Source organism: Mesoplodon bidens (genome assembly GCF_964165515.1).
Source record: "Mesoplodon bidens genome assembly, chromosome: 7".
NCBI lineage: Eukaryota > Metazoa > Chordata > Mammalia > Artiodactyla > Ziphiidae > Mesoplodon > Mesoplodon bidens.
The window spans coordinates 31,066,763-31,090,037 of record NC_138164.1 but is presented as its reverse complement, the minus strand read 5'-3'; the positions used below and the strand labels follow the sequence as shown (position 1 = coordinate 31,090,037).

At 38.8% G+C, this 23,275-nt stretch overlaps 1 protein-coding gene across 8 annotated transcripts in view; it reads right to left on the bottom strand.

Moving 5' to 3' along the window:
• Nucleotides 1–23,275, bottom strand: part of TRPC6 (transient receptor potential cation channel subfamily C member 6) — a 114,906-nt gene that overhangs the window by 30,978 nt on the left and 60,653 nt on the right. For all 8 annotated transcript variants that reach the window (XM_081238742.1, XM_081238745.1, XM_081238749.1 and 5 more), the window contains 2 exons: nt 21,584–22,358; nt 250–435 (listed from right to left, as the gene is read on the bottom strand). In XM_081238742.1, the coding sequence (XP_081094868.1) occupies nt 250–435; nt 21,584–22,358 (961 nt within the window). The remainder of the gene's footprint in view (nt 1–249; nt 436–21,583; nt 22,359–23,275) is intronic.

Genomic DNA, 23,275 nt, shown 5'->3' with positions numbered 1-23,275 from the left:
AAAGTCATTTTTATATCATTAGTTAAGTAAAAGAAAGTGTCAATCACCGCATAAACAAGTCTAGGTTTTAAAGACTGGCATTAGTGTAGGTTAAATGCCTCACAACCAGGCACTTAGAATTGTTAGAGAACCTACCTAGTGCAATTAATTAGAAAAACCCAGCTCAATCTAATTATGCCAAGCCTTCACCCTGATTTAGCACCAATAAAAACTGAAATAATGTAAAAGGGGCTTCAGGCCTGACCTTACTTTTTTTACGTCATATTTAATGGCAAGTTTTAAACGGCTGAGATTTGGACGACCGTGATCTTCACCACTGGGGTGTATTTCAACATCGCCGTTCAGAATGGCCTCTACTTCTTCGGTATTTCTGCACAGATCGAGGAGTCCAACAACAAAATCTTTGCACTGCATTGACAGTTTTTTGTAGTCATTCTAGGAAAGACAAAGCAAAGTAAAAAACAATAATGTAGAAGTAGCAAATTTTACTATGTTATGCTGCAGAATTTATCAGTTATTTGACGGTCTGTAGAGGAAAAAAACTCTATTTTTAGGTTTACTATTCTTTTAACATTTTCAATTGCTGTTCTGCTGAGCGATCTCTCTCTGAAATATCTTAGCACAATAAAGATTTTCTTTATATCCTGAAAGAGGAAATTTGTCTAAAACATAACGAAAGTTATCAAAAAGTACTGCACTGTGCACCAAACTCATTTGCTGATTCAGGAGAAATATAAAGTAAGCAACGTTTCCCACAGCATGCTCATACTATTTTGCATACATATATCTCTTATGTTCATAACTTCATCAGTTAGGTACATAATATATATTTGCTAGACAAAAGCAAACATATATCACTTATCTACTTATTAAATTGTTACCAAGGAACTTTATGTACCAAACAAAGAGTCAAAAGATGAGATCCAATATAAAGTCTGCAAATTGAGATTCTTCTCTTTGGAGAAAAGGAAATTTAATGAAAATGCTTTCACTGTAATTTACTGCTGATGAACTAATGGTATTTTGGGAGGATTTAGAGAGTACAGATCATATTTAAACACCAAAAATTCATTTTGAACTTACAGACACCATGCCTTCATATCTTCATTCTGGTCTTTCTGATATTTCCTTCCTCTTTATTCTCTTACATTGAAATAAGGCCATTTATAACCCAATGTTAATAAAGAAAACCTATTAGCTAGAACTTGTTGCATTCCAAGTGGATCATATCATCATTTAATCTTCACAATCGCCTTGATCACTTAGGTTAAATAATATGTCCAAGATCATGCAGCCACTAAGTTTCAAAATGAGGCTTTAAATGTAACCCTGTTTTGCTCTAAACCCTTTGCCTGTAAGAATTATGCCACTTTGTCTTTTTGTAGAGTGCTTCTCTATTTTGATCTATGAAGAACTGGGAGGCAAGCCAGGGAAATACTAGTCCCATTTTGCACATCAAAAAACTAAGGTCCCTTGAGGTCACTGCCTCCATGACAGAGTTTACTCTTAAAGCCAGCTTTGCAGGTTCAGAATTAGTTGTCTCCTCCATCTTGAAGCCACCATTGTGTTGGAGGATAAAAAGATTCCTTGCAGGGGGAGTTAAGATAGCAGAGGAGTAGGAGGATGTGGAGTTCATCTCTCCCCACGATGCATCAGGAATAAATCTACAGATGCAACAATTCTCACAGACTACCAGCTGAACACTAGAAGAAGACCTTCAACGCCAGAAGGGACTATAAAGATCCCTGAATAACTGGGTAGGATGAAAAAAAGGAGGGAGAAGGAGGAGGAGAGGAAGCGGGATGGGACCTGCACTTCGGGGCAGGGGAGCTGAAGCAGAGGAGAGATTCCCGAATTCAAGGAAAACCCCCCTCTGACAGGGAAATCGATTGGGACAGAAAGGAAGTATTTGAGGCTGTCAGAAGAGGGTGAAGCGGCCAATCTATGTCAGACGGGACAGAGCGAGAAATATACAGGTGGTCTGTACCACAGCCCTATGTGCCCCAGACTGGGACGTGTGTCCACAGGTGTGCAAGGGGACTGGGAGCTGGACTGTGGAGATTGGAGAACAGACCCGGAGCAAGAACTGCTGTTGGCTGTGGGGAGACACTGATGGGACGGGAGGGAGGAAATCCACAGCAGGTAATGCCTATGGAGGAAGACTGGACTGCCATGGAAGCAGGGCGCTACTGCTGAGTCACACAGAGGGGGAGGAGCCGCTACTATAACCTCTCTCTCCCCACACACCGGCACCAATAAAGGAAGCCTTCTCGGGGCTGGCTCTCTCACACCTTACGCTGAGCACCAGAAAAGGCCCTCACTTGGGGCATATCTCTGGTGCCCATGGCCGCCAGCTTCCCTATGCATTTGGTGCCACCAGGGGTCCTGTGATCCAAGCAGACATACCACCTCTGTGCCCCGTCCTCACAGGGGCAGACCCAAGAGCTCCAAGGCAGCCTCAGGACCAGACTCCTGTGGGTGGACCACAGGGAGAGGTGGGGATAAAACCAAAGCTGAACCTCAGGAACAGGGCGACTAAGGAAGAAGATCAAAAATCTTTCCATCAGCTGTTCAAGCTGAAGATTAAATCCCTGTGATCAGCTAGGTAGACCCTGTGTCTATGGAATATCTGAGTAGACAATGAGTGTTCCCACAAATGAAAACAGTCTAGCTCTGGCATCTGTGGACTTTGGGGGCCAGCACACAGAGGAATTGGGCCCAATCAGTGTCTGAGTGGTTCCCACAGGGCCCACAGCAGGTCCAGAGACCAGCCCAGAGGCAGAGGAGGGCCTCTTGGGGAGGCAGAGGTGGGCTGTGTCTCACAGCATGTGCAAGGACACTTACAGTAGAGACCCCAGGGAAACATAATTATTACTAAGAATTTTATCATGTTTTTATTCATTCTGTTGTTGGTTCTGGCTTTTTTGTTTGTTTCTTTTTCTTTCTTTTTTTGTTTGTCATTGTTATTGTTTTAGTTTTTTTTAATTTAGTCTTTTGGGATCTTCATGTTTTATAACGTTTTTAAATATATATTTCTATTTTTACTTTGCTTTTCTGTTGTTCTGTGTTCTTTTCCCTTATTTTTATTCTTCTTCTTTTTCCTTAATATATTGTTTAAAAAATGTTTCCATTTCTACTTTGCTTTTCTGTTGTCCTGTGTTTTATCCCATTTTATTTTATTTTATTATTATTTTTTAATCCTTTTTATTGGTTCTGTTTCCTTACTTTATTCTTCAGTTGTCACAATGCTTTGGTTTTGTGTTTTTGTTAGTTTTGATCTTAATTGTTTGATTTTGCCTTTGAGTTCCTCTATTTGTCTGGTTGTTCTTTGCTTTTTGTTTTATTTGGTTCTATTTTTATTTCTTTTGTATGTGTGTGTGTTTCCTTGCTTCTGTTTTTCTTTGATTTTACTTTTTACCATTTGTCTGGGGTTTCTTTAGCCTTTTTTTTTTAATCCCCTTTATTGTGGGAATGAGTGACTTGCGGGGTCTTGTTTCCTTGACTGGAAGTTGGGTCTGAGGCTTTGGGGTGGGAGCACTGAGTCCAGGAAGCTGGACCACTAGAGAATTCCTGGCCCCAGGGAAGATTAATTGCCAAGAGCTCTCACGGAGGCCTCTATCTGAATCCAAGGCCTGTTCCACCCAAATGCCAGCAGTTCCCAGTGCTGTACGCTTCACACAAAATCACAAACAAGAGAGGAACACAAACCCACCCATCAGCACACAAACTACCTAAAGTTATACTAAGCTCACAGACACCCCAAAACACACCACCTGACATAGTCCTGCTCAGCAGAGGGAAAAGACTCAGCTCCACCCACCAGGACACAGGTACCAGTCCCTCCCATCAGGAAGCCTACACAAGCCACTGGAACAACCTCTCCACTGCAGGCAGAGAACAGCAGGAAGAGGAACTATGAACCTGCAGCCTAGGGAAAGGAGACCTCAAATACTGTAAATCAGACAAAATGAGAAGACAGAGAAATATCTTGCAGGCAAAGGAGCAACATAAAAACCCACAAGATCAAATAAATGAAGAAGAAATAGGCAAACTACCTGAAAAAGAACTTAGAGTAATAATAGTAAAGATGATCTTGGAAATAGAATAGAGAAAATACAAGAAATGTTTAACAAGGACCTAGAAGAACTAAAGAGCAAACAAACAGTAATGAACAGCACAATAGCTAAAATTAAAAACACACTAGAAGGAATCAATAGCATAACTGAGGCAGGAGAATGGATAAATGAGCTGGAAGATAGAATGGTGGAAAAAACTGCTGCAGAGCAGAATAAAGAAAAAGGAATGAAAAGAAAGGAGGACAGTCTCAGAGACCTCTGGGACAACATTAAGTGAACCAACATTCTAATTATAGGCATCCCAGAAAAAGAGAAAAAGAAAGGGTCTGAGAAAATATTTGAAGAGATTATAGTTGAAAACTTACCTAACATGGGAAAGGAAATAGTCAATCAAGTTCAGGAAGTGCAGAGAGTCCCATACAGGATAAACCCAAGGAGAAACATGCCAAGGCTCATATTAATCAAACTAACAAAAATTAAAAACAAAGAAAAAGTATTAGAAGCAGCAAGGGAAAAGCAAGAAATAACATACAAGGAAATCCCCAAAAGGTTAACAGCTGATCTTTCAGCAGAAACTCTGCAAGCCAGAAGGGAGTGGCAAGATATATTTAAAGTGATGAAAGGAAAAAAACTACAACAAAGATTACTCTACCCAGCAAGGATCTCATTCAGATTTGATGGAGAAATCAAAAGCTTCACAGACAAGCAAAAGTTAAGAGAATTCAGCACCACCAAACCAGCTTTACAACAAATGCTAAAAGAACTTCTCTAGGAAGGAAACAAAAGACAAGAAAAAGACCTATAAAGACAAACCCAAAACAATTAAGAAAATGTTAACAGAAACATACATATCGGAATCAGCGGCTCCTTTAAACCCGTCCTTTCTGAGCGAAGAACAGACACCCTCTGGCGACCTACGCGCAGAGGCAGGGCCAAGTCCAAGGCTGAGACCTGGGAGCTGTGAGAGCAGAGAAGAGACAGGGAAATCTCTCTGTGCAGCCTCGGAGGCAGTGGATTAAAGCTCCACGGTCCGCTTGATGTGCCGTACGTCTGTGGAGTGCATGGATGGACGGCGAATCATCCCAAATTGAGGAGGTGGACTTTGAGGACAAGATTTAAGATTTTTTCCTGTTTTTACAACAAATTATCCCAAATTAAGGAGGTGGACTTTGAGAGCAAGATTTCAGACTTTTTCCCCTTTTCCTCTTTTTACAACGAATTATCACAAATTGAGGAGGTGGACTTTGAGAGCAAGATTTTCGATTTTTCCCACCTGTTCTCTTTTTGTGAATGTGTATGTGTATGCTTCTGTGTGAGATTTTCTCTGTATAGATTTGCTACCACCATAGGTCCCAGGGTTCTATCTGTCCGTTTTTTTTAATTACTTTTTTATTTTTAATAACGCTACTATATTTTATACTTTATTCTATTTTACTTTATCTTCTCTCTTTCTCTTTTTCCTACCTTCCATTCCTCCCTCCCTCCCTCCGCCCTTTTCTTTCTTTCTTTCTTTCTTTCCTTCCTCCCTCCCTCCCTCCTGTCTTTCTTTCTTTCTTTCTTTCTTTCTTTCTTTCTTTCTTTCCTCCCTCCCTCCCTCCTTCGTTTCTTTCTTTCTTTCTTTCCATCCTTCCTTCCTCCCTCACTCCTTTCTTTCTTTCTTCCTTCCTTCCTTACTTTCTTTCCTTCTTCCTTTATTTGACTCTATCTTTCTTCTACTAATTCATTCTTTCTACTTTTTCTCCCTTTTATTCTGAGCTGGGTAGATGAAAGGCTCTTGGTGCTGCAGCCAGGAGTCAGTGCTGTGCCTCTGAAGTGGGAGAGCCAACTTCAGGACACGGGTCCACAAGAGACCTCCCAACTCCACATAATATCAAGTGGCGAAAATCTCCCAGAGACTTGCATCTCAACACCAGCACCCAGCTTCAGTCAACGACCAGCAAGCTACAGTGCTGGTCACCCTAGGCCAAGCAACTAGCAAGACAGGAACACAACCCCACCCATTAGCAGAGAGGCTGCCTAAAAATATAATAAGGCCACAGGCACCCCAAAACACACCACCAGACGTGAACCTGCCCAACAGAAAGACAAGATCGAGCCTCAATCACCAGAACACAGGCACTAGTCACCCCACCAGGAAGCCTACACAACCTACTGAGACAACCTAAGCCTCTGAGGACAGACACCAAAAACAACGGGAACTACGAATCTGCAGCCTGCAAAAAGGAGACCCCAAACACAGTAAGACAAGCAAAATGAGAAGACAGAAAAACACACAGCAGGTGAAGGAGCAAGATAAAAACCTACCAGACCTAACAAATGAAGAGGTAATAGGCAGTCTACCTGAAAAAGAATTCAGAATAATGATAGTAAAGATGATCCAAGATTCTATTTCCAAGATCCATAATCTTGGAAATAAAATAGACAAAATGCAAGAAACAGTTAACAAGGACATAGAAGAACTAAAGATGAATCAAGCATCGATTAAAAACACAATAAATGAAATAAAAAATACTCTAGATGGGATCAATAGCAGAATAACTGAGGCAGAAGAACGGATAAGTGAGGTGGAAGATAAAATAGTGGAAATAACTGCTGCAGAGCAAAATAAAGAAAAAAGAATGAAAAGAACAGAGGACAGTCTCAGAGACCTCTGGGACAACATTAAACGCACCAACATTCGAATTATAGGGGTTCCAGAAGAAGAAGAGAAAAAGAAAGGGACTGAGAAAATATTTGAAGAGATTATAGTTGAAAACTTCCCTAATATAGGAAAGGAAATAGTTAATCAAGTCCAGGAGGCACAGGGAGTCCCATACAGAATAAATCCAAGGAGAAATACGCCAAGACACATATTAATCAAACTGTCAAAAGTTAAACACAAAGAAATCATATTAAAAGCAGCAAGGGAAAAACAACAAATAACACACAAGGGAATCCCCATCAGGTTAACAGCTGATCTCTCAGCAGAAACTCTACAAGCCAGAAGGGAGTGGCAGGACATAATAAAAGTGATGAAGGAGAAAAACCTGCAACCAAGATTATTCTACCCAGCAAGGATCTCATTCAGATTTGATGGAGAAATTAAAACCTTTACAGACAAACAAAAGCTGAGAGACTTCAGCACCACCAAACCAGCTTTACAACAAATGCTAAAGGAACTTCTCTAGGCAAGAAACACAACAGAAGGAAAATACCTACAATAACGAACCCAAAACAATTAAGGAAATGGGAATAGGAACATACATATCGATAATTACCTTAAATGTAAATGGAATAAATGCTCCCACCAAAAGACACAGATTGGCTGAATGGATACAAAAAAAAGACCCATATATATGCTGTCTACAAGAGACCCACTTCAGACCTAGAGACACATACAGATTGAAAGTAAGGGGATGGAAAAAGATATTCCATGCAAATGGAAATCAAAAGAAAGCTGGACTAGCAATTCTTATATCAGACAAAATAGACTTTAAAATAAAACTATTAGAAGAGACAAAGAAGAACACTACATAATGATAAAGGGATCGATCAAAGAAGAAGATATGACAATTGTAAATATTTATGCACCCAACATAGGAGCACCGCAATACATAAGGCAAATACTAACAGCCATAAAAGGGGAAATCGAGAGTAACACACTTATAGTAGGGGACTTTAACACCCCACATTCACCAATGGACAGATCATTCAAAATGAAAATAAATAAGGAAACATAAGCTTTAAATGATACATTAAACAAGATGGACTTAATTGATATTTATAGAACATTCCATCCAAAAACAACAGAATACACATTTTTCTCAAGTGCTCATGAAACATTTTCCAGGGTAGATCATACCTTGGGTCACAAATGAAGCCTTGGTAAATTTAAGAAAATTGAAATTGTATCAAGTATCTTTTCCGACCACAATCCTATGAGACTAGACATCAATTACAGGAAAAGATCTGTAAAAAATACAAACACATGGAGGCTAAACAATATACTACTCTATAACGAAGTGATCACTGAAGAAATCAAAGAGGAAATCAAAAAATACCTAGAAACAAATGACAATGGAGACACGACGCCCCAAAACCTATGGGATGCAGCAAAAGCAGTTCTAAGGGGGAAGTTAATAGCAATACAATCCCACCTTAAGAAACAGGAAACATCTCGAGTAAACAACCTGAGCCTGCACCTAAAGCAATTAGAGAAAGAAGAACAAAAAACCCCCAAAGTTAGCAGAAGGAAAGAAATCATAAAGATCAGATCAGAAATAAATGAAAAAGAAATGAAGGAAACGATAGCAAAGATCAACCAAACTGAAAGCTGGTTCTTTGAGAAGATAAACAAAATTGATAAACCATTAGCCAGACTCATCAAGAAAAAAAGGGAGAAGGCTCAAATCAATAGAATTAGAAATGAAAAAGGAGAAGTAACAACTGACACTGCAGAAATACAAAAGATCATGAGAGATTACTACAAGAAATGCTATGTCAATAAAATGGACAACCTGGAAGAAATGGACAAATTCTTAGAAATGCACAACCTGCCAAGACTGAATCACGAAGAAAGAGAAAATATGAATAGACCAATCACAAGCACTGAAATTGAAACTGTGATTAAAAATCTTCCATCAAACAAAAGCCCAGGACCACATGGCTTCACAGGCGAATTCTATCAAACATTTAGAGAAGAGCTAACACCCATCCTTCTCAAACTCTTCCAAACAATATCAGAGGAAGGAACACTCCCAAACTCATTCTACGAGGCCACCATCACCTTGATACCAAAACCAGGCAAGGATGTCACAAAGAAAGAAAACTACAGGCCAATATCACTGATGAACATAGATGCAAAAATCCTCAACAAAATACTAGCAAACAGAATCCAACAGCACATTAAAAGGATCATACACCATGATCAAGTGGGGTTTATTCCAGGAATGCAAGGATTCTTCAATATACGCAAATGAATCAACGTGATACACCATATTAAAAAACTGAAGAAGAAAAACCATATGATCATCTCAATAGATGCAGAGAAAGCTTTTGACAAAACTCAACACTGATTTATGATAAAAACCCTGCAGAAAGTAGGCATAGAGGGAACTTTCCTCAACATAATAAAGGCCATATATGACAAACCCACAGCCAACATCGTCCTCAATGGTGAAAAACTGAAACCATTTCCACTAAGATCAGGAACAAGACAAGGCTGCCCACTCTCACCACTCTTATTCAACTTAGTTTTGGAAGTTTTAGCCACAGCAATCAGGGAAGAAAAGGAAATAAAAGGAATCCAAATTGGAAAAGAAGAAGTAAAGCTGTCACTGTTTGCAGATGACATGATACTATACATAGAGAATCCTAAAGATGCTACCAGAAAACTACTAGAGCTAATCAATGAATTTGGTAAAGTAGCGGGATACAAAATTAATGCACAGAAATCTCTGGCATTCCTGTACACTAATGATGAAAAATCTGAAAATGAAATCAAGAAAACACTTCCATTTACCATTGCAACAAAAAGAATAAAATATCTAGGAATAAACCTACCTAAGGAGACAAAAGACCTGTATGCAGAAAATTATAAGACACTGATGAAAGAAATTAAAGATGATACAAATAGATGGAGAGATATACCATGATCCTGGATTGGAAGAATCAATATTGTGAGAATGACTCTACTACCCAAAGCAATCTACAGATTCAATGCAATCCCTATCAAACTACCACTGGCATTTTTCACAGAACTAGAACAAAAAATTTCAAAATTTGTTTGGAAAAACAAAGGACCCCGAATACCCAAAGCAATCTTGAGAACAAAAAACGGAGCTGGAGGAATCAGGCTCCCTGACTTCACACTATACTACAAAGCTTCAGTAATCAAGACAGTGTGGTACTGGCACAAAAACAGAAAGATAGATCAATGGAACAGGATAGAAAGCCCAGAGATAAACCCACACACATATGGTCAACTTATCTTTGATAAAGTAGGCAGGAATGTACAGTGGAGAAAGGACAGCCTCTTCAATAAGTGGTGCTGGGAAAACTGGACAGGGACATGTAAAAGTATGAGATTAGATCATCCCTAACGCCATACACAAAAATAAGCTCAAAATGGATTAAAGACCTAAATGTAAGGCCAGAAACTATCAAACTCTTAGAGGAAAACATAGGCAGAACACTCTATGACATAAATCACAGGAAGATCCTTTTTGACCCACCTCCTAGAGAAATGGAAATAAAAACAAAGATAAACAAATGGGACCTAATGAAACTTCAAAGCTTTTGCACTGCAAAGGAAACCATAAACAAGACCAAAAGACAACCCTCAGAATGGGAGAAAATACTTGCAAATGAAGCAATTGACAAAGGATTAATCTTCAAAATATACAAGCAGCACATGCAGTTCAATATCAAAAAACACACAACCCAATCCAAAAATGGGCAGAAAATCTAAATAGACATTTCTCCAAAGAAGACAAACAGATGGTCAACAAACACGTGCTCAACATCACTAATCATTAGAGAAATGCAAATCAAAACTACAATGAGGTATCACCTCACACCAGTCAGAATGGCTGTCATCAAAAAATCTAGAAACAATAAATGCTGGAGAGGGTGTGGAGAAAAGGGAACCCTCCTGCACTGTTGGTGGGAATGTAAATTGATACAGTCACTATGCGAACAGTATGGAGTTTCCTTAAGAAACTAAAAATAGAACTACCATATGACCCAGCAATCCCACTACTGGGCATATACCCTGAGAAAACCATAATTCAAAAAGTGTCATGTACCACAATATTCATTGCAGCACTATTTACAATAGCCAGGACATGGAAGCAACCTAAATGTCTATCAACAGATGAATGGATAAAGAAGATGTGGCACATATATACAATGGAATATTACTCAGCCATAAAAAGAAACGAAATTGAGTTTTTTGTAATGAGGTGGATGGACCTAGAGTCTGTCATACAGAGTGAAGTAAGTCAGAAAAAGAAAAACAAATACCGTATGTTAATGCATATATATGGAATCTAAAAAAATGGTACTGATGAAACTAGTGGCAGGGCAGGAATAAAGACACAGGCATAGAGAACAGACTTGAGAACACGGTCAGTGGGAAGGGGAAGCTGGGATGAAGTGAGAGAGTAATATTGACATATATACACTACCAAATATAAAATGGATGGTTAGGGGGAAGCTGTTGCTTAGCACAGGGAGATCAGCTCAGTGTTTTGTGACGACCTAGAGTGATGGGATAGGGAGGGTGGTAGGGAGGCTCCAGCAGGAGAGGATATGGGGATATATGTATACATATAGCTTATTTACTTTGTTGTACAGCAGAAACTAACACAACATTGTAAAGCAATTATACTCCAATAAAGATGTTAAAAAAAAAAAAAAGATTCCTTGCAGGGATCAAGAGAGAAAGATGTTAGAGAAATATAAGAGGCTCTGGATGTGAATCATTAGGTAATATTTGCGGGGTGGCTAAATGGAAAACAGCTTCAACCTGGGTATTTGCAAAGCACCTTCTTGGGCTCCTCCCCGTAAATCATGCCAAGTTTCACTTTGCTAACTGTAGGTTCAAACAGATTCTATAAAAGCAAATTAATAAAACAAATTCTGTCTTAACTGAGAATGGCTCAAACTACTTCTAAACAGGTATCTTTTCAGATAGTATAAATAAGGTCACAAGGAAACAGCTCTAGCCCTGTCATGAAATAGTCAATTAAGGTCATGGGGAAGAACTTTGAGGTGTGGAAGTATCAATATATACGTTGTCCATGCCCACTATTCCATATTATAGTGGTTAGGAGCTTGGGCTTTTAAGGTTAGATATACCTGTAGTCAAATCCCAGCTCTTCTGTTTTTCAGCCATGTGATCTTAGGTAGCTTCAAATCACTCTATGAGGTAGGTGTTATTATTATTTTCATTTTACACATGAGAAAACTAAAGCTTAGTGAGAGTAATTGTTAAGGAAATCACACATTGCAAAGCACATAGCAAGCATTTGATAAAACATAATTATTTTATTTATATCATCAAAGGCAAGATCTGAAAACAGGCCATTTCTTGACATTTGTAAGTACCTATGGAGTTATGACAAAATTTAATGAATCTAGCCTTTCCTGTTTGTAGCGCTCAATTCTAGATTTATCTTTAGTCCTTTGGGAGATAAAAATGTAAGACTCAAAACCAGTACTCTCTAGAATTCCAAAAAAGCTCAGGTGAAATTAGATATTTCAAAGGAGGGTATGACCCTTCAAGTGTAGAGTAACATTTTTCGTAGAAACTACATGGACTGAAAAAGTAAAGTACAGGAGCTCTGTGCTGTTTCATATCTTGACTTAAAAAATTGTTTCCAATTCACTGCTAATTCTCAAGACATATTCCAAGCAAAAACAAAACAAAACAAAACAAAACCCAACAATTAAAAAATAAAATAAAGAAGAAGACTGCTTTTAGAAATGCATGCTTTTTTTCACCTTGGGAATCCATTTACAAATATTTTCATATTTTAAGTTTTCTCAGATTGAAATATAAACTCACTTAAAATGAGATGTTGGCAGTTCATTAGCCAGACTCAGCACTGTGATTTTGGTTTTTTGAAAAAGTGAAGCTGGCGGTTGATTTAATTCTGCCTTTGGCTCACATACCCACAGCATACATTAATAAACTAGAAGTGGGTGCTTGCCTATTAACCTTTGAGTTTTAAAGAGATGTCTGATAGTGGGTTAATAGAACAGAGTTTAGAGATTAATAGACATAAAATACCCTGTTAAAAATATCCTGTCAAAGGGTCATCTTAGTTGGATTTTACATAGTAGAAGATATTTTATGGTGTGTAATTTTAATGTCTGGATCGATACATAGAATAACATTTGCTTTATAGAAATTAAGATGGTGGGGGGAAATGCATGCCTTAATTCTCACTAATCAACCCTATGGGCTTTGGAGAAGGGCAGGCCTGGATTTGAAATTAGGTGCAAACACTTACTAGCTGCATGACTTTGGGCAAATTACTTAATCCCTTAAAGCCTCAAAATTCTCATGTGTAAAACAGAGGTAATGTAAGTACCTACTTCTTAGGGTTCCTGTGAAGATTATATGAGATAACAAATGCCACTTCCAGGCCCAGAGTTGGGGTGAATCAATGGCAATTATTATTGTTGTTGTTTTCATCATTTCATAAACAATATCCAGTAGTCTCAGTACCTTGGCACAAAATTGTGCTAAAAAATAATAAAGCCATTATGGGATTCCTGGGGATAAAAGATATTTCCACATACTGAGGTATAGGTAAGTCATTCTAGCTTATGCATGAGTTAACTTGAATTTTATGCTAACTAAAATAGCCTGTTTGTGCCCTGTCAAACATACATTGTACACCTGCTTTAATTGTTAAGTAAAGGGCACATTGACCAGAAGTAAAGAATATCCATGTTAAAAGTAACGATTAAATGTCTCTCTTCCTGGGAAGCCAATGCTGGTTCTCCTTCGATGATAAGACTTCCTTTCCAGGTGCCAAGGTCATACTGACTTGCTGTGTACATGCTAATCTGTTTTTTTTTTTCAAACCTTGAAGGAACATATCCCTGATTTGTTTAATGTTCTTTGTTCTGACAAGATATAAAACTGTGCTGAAAACCATGCTATTTCAGATCAGTTCCTCAGAGTTATCTGAGAGGCTGTCTTCCAGACTATAGTCCTCAAATAAAACTCTTTTCCATTCCTATTGTAGATTGTTTATGGATTATTTTCATCAACATTGGGTATCACTTGAATGTACTGAAAATAAAATGATTATTCATTCATTCATTCTTTCAACAAATATTCTACAAATGTTGAGCAAGCAATCAGCAACTAGTGCTGTGATAGATACAGCAGTCTTACTAAGATGGGAGTTAGGTAAAATGAAATTATGTTCCTAAAGAGTAAAGAAAGTACATAGTATCATTATCTATCTAGTGATCGAGTTATCAGTCCTGCTTCTTGGGACCATAAGTAACTCTAAGGCTCTTCAGAATAATTGTCACTCAATGGCACATTGATCATTGAGCCCTGTCACCGCTGATGTGAGGATGATTAACAAGCATTTTTACAGCACCTAATATGTGGGGTTGTGAGGAACATAAAAGGTAATCAGACACTACTCTAAAGAAAAGGTAAAAAGAGATGAGATACATTTTCAAACAAGAATTGAAGACAGACATTTTCCTAGGTTTGTCAGACGTTACTGACTTTTATGTTGATTGTTGCCACAGCAGTGGATACTTATTTAACTTAACAGAGTGTTTGATAACCAGGTTTTATCCTTTCCTTGGCATAGAAATTCTCAGGTCCCATTGAAGCTAGGAAGATTGAAGAGCAGCAGTGAAGGTAAACAGGTGCTTCAGGGGCTGAGGTCTCTCAGGGTACACACGGTTGCATGTAACTTCCATCCCTAACTGTTGACTTGACTTACTTAGATCTAAAATTTTGCCAGAATGGATTTTTTCTGCCCATCTATTTAAACTGATTGGAAATTCAAAGGTAAGAACAAACAGACTCATACACTTAACTGCATTTGTTCATGTATCTGTCTCTCTTGAATAGACTCAAATATCCTTCAGAACAAAGACTGTATCTTACTCACCTTTGAGTTTCCAGCTCAGTGGGTGGCACACAGCAGGTAACCAAAACTTTTGTTGTGTCATATAAAGAAAGGAGCATGACTGGGTATAAAACATACCTGTGTTTGAATTTTTGCTCTGCTACTTAACAACTATGATCTTGAAAGCCTACTTTATTTTCTGGCCTTTTGATAAATTCTCCTAATTATGGAGAATTTAAATGATGCTATATCATAAAGTTAGAGTGTAAATCACTTAGAATAATTCATGAAGCTCAACAATGGTCCATTTCCTCCTTCCCCTTTGGTCTGGATCCCTGCCCTGTGCTTCTGTAGGCTATTTAGCATGCAAGTGACACCTTTGTCACCCTGCTAAGGTCTGATAACAGTCACACTGCCTTTCTGCTAACAAAAGCTGCTTTTCAACTCAGTCAGTTTCTTAGAGGGTATTTCTTTTTCAAATAATGCCAGGAATTTTTGAACATTTTGAATGCCAGAACATAGCAACAGTTTAAAAATGGACACAGCAGAATGTCTTCCCTTTCCTCAAAGTCAGTGGCAGAGGCATCTGGAGGGCAATGTGCCTGTTTAGATACACACCCCCTAGGAAGACATGAAGGATCTGGAAAACCTTCAGAAAAGCTGCTTATCTAGAATGACAGGGAAGGGGACAAACTCTGATGTATAGAGGGGGTAATTTTAGGGTAATTAAAGGAAACCTTGTTTATTACCACAAACAACCTAAAATATAAATATATTCAAAAAAGGGTTTAGAGACATAAGTCATAGGTACATATTGATATACTAAAAGGAAGTTCTGAATTTGGGAGAATGAATTTGCTGAAAAAGCATCCCTGATACTGATATCCTTGTCTTTATGATAATTCTTAGTCTTGAGTCAAGGAGAAAATCCAGGAGTTATGCTCTCCTTCACCAGGATCAAAAACAGTCAAAATTCTGTGTGTGTTTTTTTAATCGATTTGGCGTTTGTTGCCAAAATTAGGCTTAGCCCAAGTTTTAAGTTTAAGGTGGCTGAGGTCTCTTGCTACCAAAGCAAAAATTTATTTATAAAAATTCAGTATAGGGCTTCCCTGGTGGCGCAGTGGTTAAGAATCCGCCTGCCAACGCAGGGGACACGGGTTCAAGCCCTGGCTCGGGAAGATCCCACATGCCGTGGAGCAACTAAGTCCGTGCACCACAACCACTGAGCCTGTGCTCTAGAGCCCGTGAGCCACAACTACTGAACCCACGAGCCATAACTACTGAAACCCGCACACCTAGAGCCTGTGCTCTACAAGAGAAGCAACCGCAATGAGAAGCCCGCACACCACAACAGAGTAGCCCCTGCTCGCCACAACTAGAGAAAGCCCGTGCACAGCAACGAAGACCCAACACAACCAAAAATAAATAAATAAATTTATTTTTTTAAAAATTCAGTATAAAAATTAAACTTGAATGGGAGAAAACTTTTAAATCTGGTTTCTCCCCCATTCACTTGGAAGACCTGCAATCCCTCAGGCCTATCAGTTTTCTTCTTATTCCTGTGGTTCCACCTAATTTTTAGATTTCTCTGCTGTGGTTTGGTTGTCACCCCCACATGGAGCCAGCTCCAGACCTGATGATACGGGTAATGAGTGCAATTTGTTCGGTTTAGAAGATTCAAGGTGCAAGACTACAATTGCCTGAGGAATTCAGTAGCAACTACTCTGGCCTCTTTTGTTAAAGGACTATGGGTTAATTATGGAAAAGGAGAATTTAGGAGGAGCTTAGAGAAGCTATATATTGAAGTTTACAAAATCTTTGTGAAAGTTCTCATTCTCTAACTCTCATAAAATAGATAAGTTGGGGCTTCCCTGATGGCGCAGTGGTTAAGAGACCGCCTGCCGATGCAGCGAACATGGGTTCGTGCCCCGGTCTGGGAAGATCCCACATGCCACGGAGCGGCTGGGCCCGTGAGCCATGGCCGCTGAGCCTGCGTGTCCGGAGCCTGTGCTCCGCAGTGGGAGAGGCCACAACAGTGAGAGGCCCACATACCACAAAAAAAAAAAAAAAAAAAAAAAAAGATTATTTGCCTTCGAACAGAGATATGTTTTGTTTTGTTTTGTTTTGTTTTTTTGCGGTACCCGGGCCTCTCACTGTTGTGACCTCTCCTGTTGCGGAGCACAGGCTCCGGACGCACAGGCTCAGCGGCCATGGCTCACGGGCCCAGCCACTCCGCGGCATGTGGGATCTTCCCGGACCAGGGCACGAACCCGTGTCCCCTGCATCTGCGTGCAGACTCTCAACCACTGCGCCACAAGGGAAGCCCCAAACAGAGATATGCGAAGACTTTCCAAGGGGCCAGAGAACACTGATAGTTTTAAGGGAATAAATTTCCAGATCTTCAACTTTCCTAAAACTGATTTCCTTGAAAATAGATCTTTCACCCCTTTACAAAATAATTCCCCACTCTCACTCACCGATGTAGCAAACAACGGAGAATTCCCCTTTAATAATTAACCCAGGTACCATAGACCTGAGGGGCTTTCTGTATTTTCCTGCCCTAATACACATTCCTGTTGAAGATGAAGTTTAATGATAGAAATACAACATGCTGGTTCATGTTGGGATGTTCTAAATTTAGATGTACGGTGCAGTGTAGTGATAGGAACAATGATCATTTTTGCTTAATGTACTTTGCCTCTTCATTCTTCAATAACTGTCAAAGAATGCATCCTTCTTGAATGAGAGGATGGCAAAGAAGGTATCAGTAGGGAATACTGAATACAAAAATCACTTCTTCATGTATTTAAATGTAAGTGATTCTTTTAAATTATTAATACTCATTTTTTGGATGTATTGTTAGCTTAAAGGAAAGACATCTCAAATGGGCAAGGCAGAAAATGTTAGGAGAATGATTCCTTTTAATGTGATTTGGAATGGTTTCCAGGACTCAAAATTTTCATAGGATATTGGCTAAAACACATGGATAAAACTTTTATGTGATTTCTTTCAGATTCAGTGTGGGTAATTCAGTAAGGCAGTTATCAAATCACATCAAGAAATAGTTATTCCAACTATAGTCAGCTCTTTTAATTTTATTACATAAAATAATTTATATTTAATTTTATTAATTGATATATCCTATTAACAAAAATTAAAATGATAGCTGACAAATCAAGTTATTTTAGCAGGCTATAACTTTTTCTTTCACTAAATACATAACAAAAGTATGGACACGATTAATCCCATTAAAAATTCATTTCCAATAAGAACTGTGTCATATATTTAAAATTTACTTTCAAAATGTGTACATATTTGTTATTTTGAAAAATTTTGTTCAACTTATGTAGTTTTGATCAAATATACTGCTAATATGTGTTATATAATATATATCATATATATAATATATATGTAATTGGGTGATCTATAAAGGACTTTACACAATGAAAAGCTATTACATCAGGAATCATATTTGTGGAGGAAATTGGACTGGAAATACAAGCTCAAGGAGAAAAGGAAAGATGTAGCTATTCTGAATGTTAAAAAGGAGGTCGTTTACTTATTTTTAAAATAGGTGATGGTATGCATAAAATCACAGCACTTAAAGGCCCCTAGATACATCTGAAGGAGCACTTTAAGAGTTCTATTTTTAAATGTCAATATTTATACTATGCAGAAATTATATCTTTTAAAAATATTTAAACTTAAAAAATAGAAATATTTAGATGCCAATTTTAAAATGTGCACATGAGCACAGAATTTTTCAAATGTCTTTCAGGTGAAAAAGAAGCAAAATAATTTGAAGACCATGAGCAGAAAGGATTGCCTGTGGCCAATACAATCTCTCAGGCCCTGTGAGGCATCCCAGGCCTCAGGTGGTCCAGACTCTGCAATCTTTGTTCCCTGAGACTCTAAGGGACTTGACTACTAAAAATACAAATAGAAGGATATGTGCTGGCATGTTTGCAGTATCAGTGTTTATTTCTTGGTGGCAAAATAGAAATGATTTTTAAACTTTTCTTCATTTTTATATTATTATTTTCTAACATGACCATATACTCTGAACAAAGCAGAGGTTAGGAGCACCCATCCTCTGTGCAGTTGAAAACCTGCATGTAACTCTCCAGTGGACCCTCAGTATCCAGAGTTCCACCTTCATGGATTCAACCAACCTGGGATTGTGTAGTACTGTAGTCTATATTTAGTGAAAATAATCCACATATAAGTGAACCCGCACTCTTCAAACCCATTTTGTTCAAGGGTCAGCTGTATCCTTTTAAAGGGAGAAAAGAGAAGTTATTTTTGAAGAGTAGAGCAGCAGACTTAGCAAGAAATCTCCAGAGACACCAATCTCTTTAGCCCTGTCAGGTCCCATCCTGTTGTAAACTGAGGCTGGGCTGCTGGGAACAGGTTTAGCATCACAACACCATGGATGGTGGTGGATGGAGGATGTGCTTTCCCTGAGTTGACACACAAAGGCAATGGCAGCTCATCCTCGTATGAGGCTGTTCTTGCCTCTGTGGATCAAACTAGTCTGGAGAATGAAATATTTGCTTTAGAGTGTTCTGTCTGGTGAGAAAGAAAATCTTGTGCTTTTTTATTTTGTATTTGCCAAAGACTTAAAAAAAAAAAACCAAGAACTGGCCTTTCTCCTTGTGTAATACAAGAACTTTTGGAGTCAAATTTCTAATTAGAAAAACTGCTGATTGTCGAGTTCTAGGATATACTTTAAAAAAAATTTTTTCTGAACTGCTACCCTCTTTTAACAGTAAACTAATATAATATTTGAGAAGGATTTTTTAAAGATATTAGGGATAAAATACTATTAAAGAGATCTGTGTTTTCAGAGAGATTTGGTTTTTCTTTGCCTTCAAGCCTTCACAGATGCAGGGCATTCAGCAGAGAGTAAGCCTGAGTAGAGGCTCTAGGTAGCTGCTAAAGAGAGTGGAACTACATAGAGAAAGTATAAATGGAGGGAAAGTGCCTGATCCATATACCTCGCACTTCCTGAGCAGAAACAATGTGTGGTGAACAAATAAAGGAATGTCCGGATCCTTAAATCCTCTTAATCCTAAAGGGGCTTTTACATTATGCAATGCATTTAGGGACAGTGAAAAATTCACATTCTGGTTAGATGTGATTCTTCTCACCTTTGGCCCACCTTCCCGCCCCCTCACTCCACAAGGTCATGCCTTATATTATAGTTCCTACACAGAGGTCTTTCCTCTCCTATTAGATTACAAACTAATTGAGGGCAGGATTACTGACTGAATTGTCTTTGTGTTTGTGCTACATCTCCATCCTCCCTTCTCAACTCTCCCCAGTACAATATTTGGTACAAACATGGGCTCAAAAGATGTAAGCAAGTGAATGAATGAATTAAGAATGTAATATTCTTCTGTGGTCTAGAGAAGTGTGTAAACAAAGATACAATTACAGAAACCGAAATGTTGAAACCTAAGCAGTGAAATTTCAAAAAAATTAAATACAAATTTTGAAATAATATTAATCAGAGTTTGAAGAAACTTCTCTAATTGAAGATAGCATAGCTCTCTGACTCACTGAGTCCTGGGAGTAAAGTGAGAAGTAGGAAAGACTGAGACAGGATTGTAAGAGATCATTTGCTTGTCCTGTACCCTCAACTGCCAGGTAGCTAAAGGAAAAGCAGCATCCTCCATCCTGGGGGCCATTGAAAGGTTCCAGTGATCATTTAGCTCCCCCTCCCTGCCTGGATGGATAGGACCCAAGGATAGATGGACACATGACATACCATGCTGGGTTTAACAGTGCTCCTTCAATGACAGAGGCACTGAGAAACTGCACAGGAGAGACCCCTAAAGTGTGGAATGTAGAGACATGCTTTCTCATAGCACAGAGAACAGAGAAAATAAAACCAATATTTATCTTTGTGTAATACTGTATTTGATGAATCAGACCTGATTCCAAGCAGTGTATAGCTGAGTAATGGAGAAAAGCTCACCCTAAATAACAATAATGTACAGCAGAATGTGATGAACACTGTAAGACAGGTCAGATAACCTATGGAGGGAATTTAAAGGTGTATGTGTGTAGGTGTGTGACCTTAGACTAGGAATCTGAACTTTCACCCTCTCCAGATGTAGCACAAACCCTGGGGAAAATGGCAGCATATGACACGGTATCTCTCCACTTACCTTTTATTCAGAGACTGCTCAAAGTTCCCTCGAAGTGACTACTTCTTCCATATCTACAAGCTTTTGTTTGGATGTTACCTTGGCCTAAAATATCTTCTCCCTCATTCTCTGCCTTCCAAAATGCTACTCATTCTGCCATATACAGCTGAAATACCATTTTACACATAACTTCCCTGACACCTAATCTGAATTAAATACTGCTTTCTCTGAACTGCTACAGCACACAGCTTATAGACCTATCTAGTAGTTTCATTTCTTTTTATACCATATTTATGCATGCATGCATCTGTCTCTCAAGTCAAACTATGACTTCCTTTATCATATTCATCTTTCTGACCTCAACAGCAGCTATCACCATGCTCTGAATATAGAAACAGTGTTTTACAGGAGACAGAATCTGGGTTTTAGAGATCAGCATCCATGGATTCTGATCCCAGCTCTGTCATTTTACCAGTTGTGGATCTTGGGCCTTACTTAACCTTTCTATTCCTCCATTTCTGCACCTGAAAAGGAACTAAGATCTTCTCAAGGTTGTGATAAGAATTAGACATAATAAATGTAAAATGTCTAGTGTATAGTAGATCATCTCCAAATGGTAGTGATCACAACTTTTACTCTATATAATAATGAGCTTGTTGTCAAAAAAACATGTAAAATTGCCTACTGTCTAGATACCTAGCAGAGTGTGAGTACATAGTGGAAGCTTGTAAATATACCTTGACTTCGACTTTTAAAGACCTACCTTGAACTCTTTCTCAATGTTGGCCAGCACTGCCAGCTCATTGCTAAGCTCTAAAGCTGTCATGACTGGATCTTCACTAGACAATGACAGGTAAGCTGGGCTTGCCAGGCCTTTGTAGGCATTAATTCTAGATCTGGAATGGCTGAAGGAGTCATGCTTCTGTTTCTGGTTGCATTCGCTGCACTTGCAGAAATAGTCATGAGGTCGTTCAATCCGAGCACCCTTCCGCAAGAGGGTGTGCACAATTTCATATTCCTGGCAGTGGGCAGCCAGAACGATTGGAGTCACATCATGGGAGAACCGTGTTCCGTCTTCATCATAGGCATAAAAATCATCTTGCTGGAGTTCAGACTGACTGGGGCTGGTTGCTAACCGCTTGCCTTCAGCAAAAGCTGGATGACTGAGAATGGCTTCCACAATCCGAACATAACCTTTACTAATAGCTAAAAGTAAGGCATCCCCAACACGAGAGAGATTTTCTTTCTTGAGAAGAAGTTCTGTAATTTCCAGATGTTCATTGGCCACTGCCAGCTGCAGAGCATTCTGGCCCATGTAATCCACACAGTTAACATTGAGTGAGAGGCATTCTTCTAACATTTTCCTTACCACTGGGATGTTGCCATATTCAGCTGCATCTAAAAAGCGTTCCTCCTCAATAGATAGGTTTGTTGAGTGATCATTAAACATGTATGCTGGTCCTCGGTTAGCTAACCTTCTCCCCTTCTCACGGATAACTGTCTGCCGCCGGTGGGTCAGTCTATTGTCGGTACCCCGGCTGTAATAAAATAGAAAGATTGTGAACAAATCATATTAAGAGCACTTTAGTGTGTAAAATGACCTACCATTCATCTAATGCAATCCTCAAGTATATTAGATGTTGTCTCATCATCTCTAGACCAACTATAATACAAATGAAGATGCATTTATTTGTTAATGGATTCCAAAAACTTCTCATTTTAGAAAGCCAAGCACTTTGCAGATTTTAATATTTTAATTTAGGTTGGAGATTCTGGCAATTCCCATAATCTCTCTGTGCCATGCACACAGAGATTAATGTGTATTTTCAATCACAGATAGTATAGATATAAGAAAGACCCAAAATGTCACCGTTACGACATAGAATGTGAAAATATAAAAAATAAGTAGGAAAATAGCAAATCCATTCAAGTCAACATATATTTATTGAGTCCCTCCTATGCCAGTGCCAGGCATTATATAAGATCTGGAAAAAAACAATAGTGAAAAAAAAAAAAGAAACCTTTCTGTCCTTAAAAATCTTGTAGTTCAAAGGGAGAAATGGGCAATTAGCACATTGCCTTGTTATCAGCTGTTTAATTGTCATGATAAACTTATAGCAGGGGCATCTAACCTATCTTCTGGGAGAAAGTGACATGCTGAAAATGGAAGGATAGCAGGAGTCAGGTGACAGTGTGTTTGGGGAGAGTGTGATGAGGTCAGGTATAGGTAGAGAGCTTTCTCCAGCAGAGGGATCAACTGCCACGGCGTAGGTTTCATCAACAGGGACAATTAATGGATGGGACTCTGTTAGGCATTGTTCTAAAAATCACTGGTAACTTGAGAAAGTTGTGATCCAGGTAGTAAGTGGGAAGGAATGAGTCTGTGATGGAGACCGTGGTCAAAGTGGAGGCCAGCCTTCAATGTTGGCTTCCGTTCTGTGATAAGAAAAAGTGA